Source organism: Microtus ochrogaster, chromosome 6 (assembly GCF_000317375.1).
Source record: "Microtus ochrogaster isolate Prairie Vole_2 chromosome 6, MicOch1.0, whole genome shotgun sequence".
Lineage (NCBI taxonomy): Eukaryota > Metazoa > Chordata > Mammalia > Rodentia > Cricetidae > Microtus > Microtus ochrogaster.
In genome coordinates, this window is record NC_022013.1 from 1976279 (window position 1) to 1986285 (window position 10007).

The 10007-nt window shown below is 40.1% G+C and overlaps 1 protein-coding gene across 2 annotated transcripts in view; it reads left to right on the plus strand.

Moving 5' to 3' along the window:
- The window catches only part of Thsd7b (thrombospondin type 1 domain containing 7B), an 877985-nt gene that overhangs the window by 541000 nt on the left and 326978 nt on the right, over nt 1–10007 (plus strand). For both annotated transcript variants that reach the window (XM_026779900.1, XM_005348232.3), the window contains exon 12: nt 184–287. In XM_026779900.1, the coding sequence (XP_026635701.1) occupies nt 184–287 (104 nt within the window). The remainder of the gene's footprint in view (nt 1–183; nt 288–10007) is intronic.

Consider the following 10007-nt stretch of genomic DNA (forward strand, 5'->3'; position numbering starts at 1 on the left):
ATAAAAAAAAATAAATAAAATAAAATAAAATAAAAAAACAATACTGGGCATGATTTGCTTCAAGTTCAGACTAACTGGGCCTTGGTCTTTCTATTTCTGCATGTCTAAGTCATGTATTGAAAGTACTTCCTCTGCGCATGAGTCGTGGTAAACATTCTGTTGTGCTATTTCTTGTGGTCACAGGTGGAAACTGCAGAAATGGAGCCCTTGTATCTTGGTTCCAGAGTCTGTCAGGCAGGGGAGAACGGGCACCAGTGAGGCGTGTGGGAAGGGGCTGCAGACAAGAGGTAAGCCAAGTTTGAAATCACTCCCTCTTCCTGTGTGCTTTAAAGATGTATTACTCTGTACTTGGTTATTGAGACTTGTATTTGGGCAAGTTGTGATATTTCTGGATTAAGCTATTTATATTTATCACTAAATTCACTCTTGGCAGTAGTAAGTGTTGTTAGGTAAATATCATCATTTAACCATAACCTTTCACCGTACCTCAGTACTAAAGCAAAACAATAAATGAATATATTTCTGTCATAACTGACCTCCATGTCCATATTTGAATGTATGTTGGATATCAGCCAAGATGTTGAGACGATGCCAAAATCACATCTAAAAGTACACATTATACTTTGTTTACATTGCATGTTTATGTGATGATTAAATAAATGAATGGAAACATGTCTGGGTAAATTGACTAATCTTTAGGATTCTGGCTTAAGCACAATTGTGTGTGTGTGTGTGTGTGTGTGTGTGTGTTCATGTGTTTCTATGTGTTTAACATACACAGGAATTTCTAAAAAGGCATTGTGATAGGCTTTTGTTCTGGCATAGAGGGTGATTTATTATGGTCCTCTAGGAAAGGCAGGAGATCTCTGAAAAGCAGCTTTGACCGACTGCTCCCTTTGCTGCCTCATTCCTAATACAGCTGCTCTCTCTGTGAGGCTTGATAGGAGGGACTAAAAATGCAGTAACTTTGTCACCAGCTTTCTCCCTGCTTTTGTTGGAGCTTGTTGGGTTCTTATCTGGTCACAGGACAGAGAGGCCGTGGCATTGGGAAACAGGCAGAAGGTAAAGGAGATGTGGGCTAAACTAAAACCCAGAGGACCTGTGGAACATCGGAGCAGGGATGTACAGCACCCAGTTCTCTTCCTTCATCTGCTTTAGCCTCCTGGCTGGGTAGCATCAATGTACTCCCGACTCCCTCTGCTCAACCACACCTGAACAAGATTGAGTTTCTTTTTCTGACCTACAGATAATGACATTGGGGAATTAATATTGTCAGGTATTACACATTGGCTATTTTCTTGACTGCCCAGCAGACAACCTTAAAAACCCTTTTAAATATTAGTATTATATAATTAATAAAAAATAATGAGTCACTGAGTTTTGGAAAGTTTCAGTATGAAAGAAAACAAAAATCAATGAGTAGGAAGGAATAAAACAAAATTAGTGTAGGAAGTTAAACACCAAAGTTCTAAGAATTCTAGAAAAATGAAACAAATACATGAAAAATTATCAAATAAGGAACTCAAGAGAATTGCCAATTTGGGAACCTTTACATCTTGTTTGAACATGGTCAACATGATTGTAAACGACTTACAACAGGCCCATCATTGTTAAATTCAGGGACTTAAGAGAATAATTTAGTCTCTAGCTTTCTGATATAAGTTACAAGCCTATCTCCCAAACACAGGAGTTATCAGTATCAGCTTTGGAGAGAGAAAGGGAACAAAACAATCCTTAAAGCACTGAAGAACAAGTTCCGAGTCTACATCATAATATCACCCAATGGCAGGGAGAGATGAAATTATCTGTAGAAAACTAAATCCCTAACACTTGCCTAAATGCATCCCATTTCCAGAGACATCTGGAAGATGTGTTTCACAAAATATGACTTAACTAAGAAAATTGGAAATTCCTTGAAGAGAGGACATTCTTTCTGTTATAGACAAAGGGGATTAGGTAAATCCAAGACCAAAGCAATCTGCACCCCTGGCAATATGCTATACAGGAAGACACAAACCTGCTACTTCTACTGCCACTAATGCTAATACTTTGACTCAGACGTTCCTATTCCACCACTGCAAGCAGTCTTGTCTGTGAGAATTCTCTGTGACTTGCAGTGACATAAAATGTCCCTGCTAAAGGTTTGTCTGTGTCTGTTACATCCATTGTGGTGGGGACTGTATGTGTGGAATGCCTTCATCTTCTCTCTCACTTTCTGGCTCCTCTGTAGCTCCGTGGATCTTAGCCCATACAGCAGATCCTCATGAGTTATGCTTCCCTATTGTCATCCTATACTTTTTAAGAATGCTGGCCACCTTGCTGAGACCTCCTGCTTGGCAGCTTTGATTCTACAATTCACTCCTAAACACTGGGACTAGCTTTGCAGTCTTTTCTTCTAGTGTGAAACTTTTGAGAGTGTCTAGAGCAGCGGTCCTCAAACTGTGGGTCACGATCACTTTGGGGGTCAAATGACCCTTTCACCGAAATCAAATTTCAGATATCCTGCATATCACATATTTACATTGCGATTTGTAACAGTAGCAAAATTGTAGTTATGAAGTGGCTTGAAAATAAATTTAAGGTTGAGAGTCATCACAACATGAGGAACTGTGTTGAAGTCTCTCAGCATTAGGAAGGTTGAGAACCACTGCTCTAGAGTAAGGTGCTTTTTCACCTGTGTTCGGGGAAGCTGTGAAAGATGAAACCTGGATGGTAGTGAGATTTGATAGAAACTCTAAGAGGAGAGAATTCTAGTTCTCCCCACTGGGCAAATCCATGACTTTAGTTTCTTTTGGACTTTGTTGAAGTAACTCAACAATAAACTTAGAAGATATATATCTTAACCACTGTTTCTATGCTTCATTCATTTTTTGGTATTTTTAATGATTATAACTCTAGAAATATGAAAATCTATTGGTTTATTTTATTGTATTTATGTTGTTAAACTGTTTATTTGGTGCACAGTTAAAATTCTTTTTATGTAATTCTCTTCTAATCAAGAAAAAACAAAGAAAGGGAGCAGACAGAATTGCAGTTATAGCAAAAATGCCTGCCTGTATTTTCGTCAGGGCAGAAAGATTTGGGGTTCCACTGTCAGAGATACCCAGTCCTTCACAGAGAGCCAGGTATTTTTCTGCTTAGCTAATTGTGCTTAATTTGAATAAAGAAAGAATATGGGTTCATCCTTTGTGACAAATGATGACACAGAAGAAAGAAATATGTATTCTCTTACTTTTTAAAATAAATAACTTTGCTTAAAGTGGTAAGCATTTTAGTAATACAAAGAAAAAAATGTAAGAATTCTATAATTCCTAAAAGTACGAAATTATCTGTGGAGTAATTTTAATTTTGCAACCCATAGTGACTCTTTAAAACTGCCTTAAAAGACACCCAGACTTTTTCCTTTTTGATAGTACCCTCTTTATCTGGTGTCAAAGGCCCCCTGTTATCAGAAGGACAACATCGGCACTGTAATAGAGATGAAGTAAGAGACAGATGATCATGTTCTGTGTCTTAGATGTTCCTGACATCTTGGTGTGCCTGCATTCTTTCTCAGTTTATTTTTACTGAATAATGTTTATGAGAAGTGCAGAAGGCAGGTCTCTTATCATCAACCCTTTCTGCTCTTTCTGAATTTGTTCTCATCACAATGAGAAACACAGGCTTTTCACCCAGTAGTTTAAGGGAATCTGTATGCTCTGCCTTTAAAGAATCTCCCTAAAAATTACTGGTTTTTCTTCTTTTAAAAATGCAAGAAATTATCCAGTATAGGACTAATTCTTGGTTCCCTTTACTTTTAAGGAAAGGGCAGAGTAAAACATTGTAGGAAAAGTTGAAGAAACAGTAAGCTCTAAAATTGCAATTGTATAGCAGTAATAATACTTGGTTTCCAAAGATGGAAATATATATATATATATGCTGCATGTATTTCTATATGCCTATTATTTTGGTAAGGTAGGCTTGATGTCATAATTTTTCATAATCAAATATTTTCTAGAGTCTTTAATTCTATTTATTGAAATAGTAAAATTTGATTTATCCAATTTCATAAACTCATACAAATAGTATGCTGTAAAGTATATATTCACAAAGCACCCAAATCAATCAATAAATTATACAAACTGGATTCAGAACAAACTACTCATATTGTAAATCTGAGTACTTTAATTCTCTAATAATTCTGTCTTGAGTGACATTGTCTTCATAGAAAGGAGGGGAGATAAAGATCACCACTTACCATTAGCTTATCAACCATCAGTCTAGAAAACACATATAATTACAGGACAAATACAATATAGAGTCTGAAATAAGACATCATAGCTTGTCAACCAGATGTCAATACTAAACTGTCAGTCTGAGTCTGGCACTGTGACAGGATAGCTCAGAAAAAAGTCAACTGAGAAAAAAAGAAGCATCTTGGCTCCCTTTTTGAGGACTCTAGTCCATGGTCAGTTGACTCATTCCTTTTGGAAGTAAAGTGAGGCAGAATTTCAAAGCAGGGGTTTGTGGCTGAGGAGCCTGCTTGCTTCCTGGCAATGGGAAGTTAAACAGAGATATCCAGGAAAGAGCCAGGCTCCTAACATCAGTTTCTAGAGCGCAGTCACAGTGATCGGCCTTCCTCCCACTCCTCCCCATGGCACAAAACTCCTACCATCTCCTGCTAGAGTCAAAGAATGGAAACTAACCCCTAATACATGAGCCTTGGAAACAATCAAGATCCAGAGCCCAGCTATCAGCCCCTCGTATTTTGCTCTCCCATGACAGATGTATTTCTTCTTGGGTAATAGAGAGTAAACTTGTAAGTCTTTGAGTTCTTATTTTCTAAATAGAGGTATACTTTTATTATGTGGATTGATTCTGTCTGCTCATCTACATGGATCCTGACCAGAAGGTTATTTTTGCAGGTTCACTGGGGGAAACATGTGCCTAGGTGTGGATTGTAGTAGTCAGAGATATATGAAGTTTTTGCCTTTGTTATTCCTTGTTGAAGGAGGAAGCAATGTGTTTTCTGGAAAGAAAAGTAGAGTGTCCTTCCAGACATAATCACAAATGAGCTACATTATCTTTGGCTGTGGGCATGGTCAGTTAGGAATGGAGAACCAGTGAGATCTACCCCAAGAAACCCTTTCAGCAATACAACTTTTCTGAGAGGCAGAAACATCTATGTATTTTTTTGTGAAATTATAGGAGGGTGCTGCCACCTTGCATAGCTTTGAGTCCGGGAAACTTGACTAGGGTAATAGTCAGTGAAAAACGAACATACACATAAACAGCCTTCTCTCTGGCAGAGAATCACTAACAGTAGCCTGGAAACCCAGAGCATTTATTTTGTGTATCTGAGTAGAGGAGATTGATTTATTGTAGACAACCAAAGGTATGCTAGTCATTCATATTGGAGGTCTCTGTAGGGAAGCAGACTCAGGAGAATGTTGAAGGAGGCTGTTTGGCTGCTTGTTCATTTTCCAACTGCCCAGATCCCCAAAATAATCACACAGAAACTGTACTAACTAAATCACTGCTTGGCCCATTAGCTCTAGCTTCCTATTGGCCAACTATTACATATTAATTTAACCCATTTCTATTAATCTGTGTATTGCCATGTGACTGTGGCTTACCAGCTAAAGTTTCAGCATCTGTCTCTGTCAGGGCTACATGGCTTCTCTCTGACTCTGCCCTCTTTCTCCCAGCATTCAGTTTAGTTATCCCCGCCTACCTAAGTTCTACTCTGCTATAGGTCCAAAGCAGTTTCTTTATTCATTAATGGTAATCACAGCCTACAGAGGGGACTCCCACATCAGAATGCTATGGTCTTTAAGTTCTACACACAATGTTAGCATTTGCACACAGACCAGGGGAAGCTTTACTAATCCCATGCATCTTAAGCATTGCGGTCTTTGACATGGTCATGCTCATGTCCATAACACATTCACTCAAGGCTTCACCTGCTCCTTACTCATTACCTCAAGTCTTTATCTGATTTCCACAGAAGGAAGGGTATGACTCCGTTTACCAGATCAATATACTAGGGTATCTGATGTAAGTAATGAGCAAATACTTCTTTAGCACACTAGTGTCAGTATCTTTCATGAAGTTGATTGAAATAACTATATTAATCCCACAGGAAAAAGTGATTGGGTTTCAGTATTTGCTTTATTAAAGAATGCTCAGAGGCCAGGCATGGCCATACTGTCTGCTCAGGAGGATGAAGCAGAAGGAACCCAAGTTCAAAGCCACCCTTCCCTACAAAGTAAAAGCCTATTTAATGGAAATGAAGCACCAACAACATAAAGACAGCAGGGCCAGAATGTACAATTGGAGTATATAACATTCTTTATCAAGTCAACCCATGTCTTGGTTCCAGGCAACAAAAGGTTACTTATAAGTATCATAAAAAGAGTTTAAGAATCATTTTAAAACATTTATCTTTATTTTATGTTGTATGAGTGTTTTGCCTGTATGTGTTTCTCTGCACCATCTGTGTGTCTGGTGCCAGGGAGGCTGGAAGAGGAAGTTTAATCTCCTAGGACTGGAGTTATGGACCACCAAAAGCCACCCTGGGCTTATGGGTTGTGAGAACCAAATCTGGATCCTCTGTAAGAGCAACAAGTGCTCTTAATCACAGCCCTAAAGAATCAGTTATTGGAAACATCTCTCTCTTAAATATAATTGCTGAAAGTGTGAAAATAAGAATGAGCAGGTTAGGCTGTGGAAATTGAATTGACAGTGTAGGTCAACTCTCAGAATTAAACTATCCTGGGAGTATAACAAGAGGATGGGCTTGATAATCCCATAGGCAATGCTTCGGAGGGAGGAGTGCTCAGTTCATAGCAGAGACTGCATTTTAATAGAAGTGAGCCACAGTTCTTGGAGGCATGTTTCAATTCCTTTATGTGTTTCAGGGTAGGATTATCTGTGTGGCTTTTGTGGTTTGCTGCAGGTAAAATATGCATATTTTAAAACTCGGTGATAAACTAAATATAAATATTAAAGGAGATGAGCAACCTAAGGCAGAATGCTTTAGTTACACAGTGTTAACTAACTGTTGCTTCAGTAATCATCTCCTTTCACTAACCTCTCTGCTTTTAATATAAGAAGCTGTGACTCCAAGGGCACAGTGACCCTTCTGCGGCATCCACCTCACTCATATCCTCAGAAGATGTTTTACTAATGAAGTGGATGCTTCTGGTGAGGAAGGATAAAGGAATCTTCAATTGCTCAATGCAGTCATTTGCAAAACTCAGAGTTTCTCTCCAAATCAGAATATTCCCAGTTACAGAACTATGTTCCCTTCAGGAATGCTGATATAAATTTCAAAGTCTACAGGAAACGGTGTACATGTAATAGGATTACATGTCTTTTGTGCAGAGCCAATTCCCATCTCCTTAAGGAGACGTGCATCCCCTGACTTCCCTTTGCAGGGTAACTGAGGTCGAGGCATTTGTTTCTGTTTATCTAGAGCTCTCTCTCAGGACTGTCGCAGAAGGAGATAGACCTGTGCATCGCTGGGTGCCTTTCCAAGTGAAAACCAAACCCCAGTGCTCCTTCCAGTTAGAAGCAACTGAACAAGAAGCTCACGGTTGTGCCAGTGGCTTAAAATCTACCCTGGTGCATCAAGCCTAGTTCTGCTGAGACTGTGAGAGGTGTAAACCTCAAGACAGTGTCGTTGAAGGCCAGCCACACTATAAAGAGTCACATGGCGAGTAAAGCAAAAACTGTGTAACCCCATTTTAATCCCGGAGTATGGAAAGTGAGAATTAAAGGACTCCCAGAGTTGTCTAAGTCAATGAGCGCCTCAAGTCATCTGTTTTCTGGAAGGATCTGAAAAATAAGAACTGAAGTAGGAAGGATGGAGCTCATGGAGCCTTTGAACTTATGCCAGGAAAGAATTTGGGAGCTCGCACTAGAATAGTAATACCGAGGATGGATTAGAAGGAGCACAGATAAAAGGCATTTAAGAAAAAGAAATCGATGCCATTCAGTAGCTAATCTTACACACCGAGAGAAGCATCACAGTGAGCTGAAAGCACTCGGCACAGACCAATGAGGACAGGACAACGCAGACAAAAAAGTTGGCATAAATCATTGATACAAAATGAGCAGATGCCGTATACACACAGAGAGAGGCCTCGTTTGGATATTAGTTTAGTCAGGGTTCTCTAGAGGAGCAGAACCAAGAGGCCAAGGGAGCACAAGGCAAAAAGCTTCCTGCTGACACACCCTTTTTATCTGGCTTCCCTGAGAGGAGTCTGCCCACAATCCTGGTGGGTCTTCCCCTTCGATCAAGGCCCTCAGGATGCTCTTCAGATGAGAATTCCTACTCAGGTGATTCCAAATGTGACCAGGTAAAATTTAAACCAATCTCATAGACATCAGGAGCCACCCAGCCACACACGCATAGGTGGAGCTGTATACTCAATAGCTGTAGATAATACGGTGTGCTTTAGCAGTTCAAGAGGGAAAAAGTGTGTATAGGGCAAGTATTGGAAGACTAGGGTCAAAAGAATAGACCTTTTCCTCCAGTACAAAGCAGTCTGTCTCCAAGGCTGGTTCCCCTCTCAGGACTTGTGTAAGGTTGTCCCAACTATGTCACCTCTCTTCTCAGAGCCTCGGTTTTCCTAGGCAGAAAAATTCCATCGTGTTGCTGCTTTTACACGTGGTTACGGCTTCTCTGGGAGTGTTGTTTTCCTTTCCCGTGCAAAGCTGGGATAATAGTTATAATTACACTAGCGGGAGGAACTGTGAATATTTCCAATGTGGTTCTTAGAAACAAGCTGCTGGGATCTGGGGAGATATTAACCGGGTTGTGGGAAATGGTGGCAGCTGTGGGACCAGAGCATATTCCTATGGGAAAGGCTTGACAAAGACTTAGCATGTCAAATTGCTCCAATGAAGAGACTGGTGGGTTTTCTTTTTTTGGGGGGGACAGTATTTTCCATACTCCCTTGTCTCCAGCCTGGTGTTTTTCATGAGGTGGCAGCATAGTTACTTGAGTATTGTAAAATTCACGGAGGTAAAAACTTTTAAAAGCTGCGAGTGTGACATTATCAATGTTTCAGAAGACAGAAAATGTATTATATTTGTTAATTGAATAGGTATAAATGAATAGACCAAGCCTAGTCCCAATATAGTAATTGAAGATTGAAAGACTTCATAGTTTTGGAAATAAGGACCTGGAGGACATGGTTGTTGAGAAGGTAATATTACAAATATTTGTCAGAAAAGACAAAGAAAGAAGTATACGATAGCTCAGAGTTCAAAGATGAGAGATGTCTAGCCTGCCCCAATATGAACCTAAGATAAAAAAGCCAGTGGGAGGAATACATAAAGCTGCTAGGAGGGAGGGATTAACTGAGATGGCCAATGGGATGTACCTGAACGAATGGGCGAGTTCAGGAGTTAGAAAGGAGGATGTCCCTTTAATTCTCCCTGATGAGGAAGCACAGTGAGGGGACGGAACAATGAGGAAGACAGCAGATGTTTCATGAGATATCCCTGTGTCCACACCAACCAACAGCTCCTGAGACCTGGCCTGGCACCTGACAGTATCGTCTGCTCATGGAACGTCCTCTTTCTGTCCCCTTCCCTTCTCCTGTGGTCATCTGTGAATACTCGGAGCATCAGGTCTCAGAAGCTGCTGCTTCCCACACTCAGGCTTGCATGCCTTCATGGCCCCTTTTTTATTTTTTAATTTTTGTCATTTGTTTTTCTGACTATGATATCCCATCCAATAGCCCCAAGTATCCCAGTATTTAAGCTGTAGCGATGATCCCAAATCTATATCAAAACAGAAATCTTTCTCTCTAATTCCAGGCTTGGACTTTTCACACCTACACACCGTTCATTCACAAACACACCTCTATGTAAGATTCATGGATTCTAAGATGAACTGATTTCCTACTTCTCAGTCCCTCCATCTCATGAGCTGCAGCTATCCCCTGACAGAATGTAGGAAATCCTGGCCGGTCCACCTTCCTGAGGCCCCTATATTGTCTTCATTTTCTTTTTTT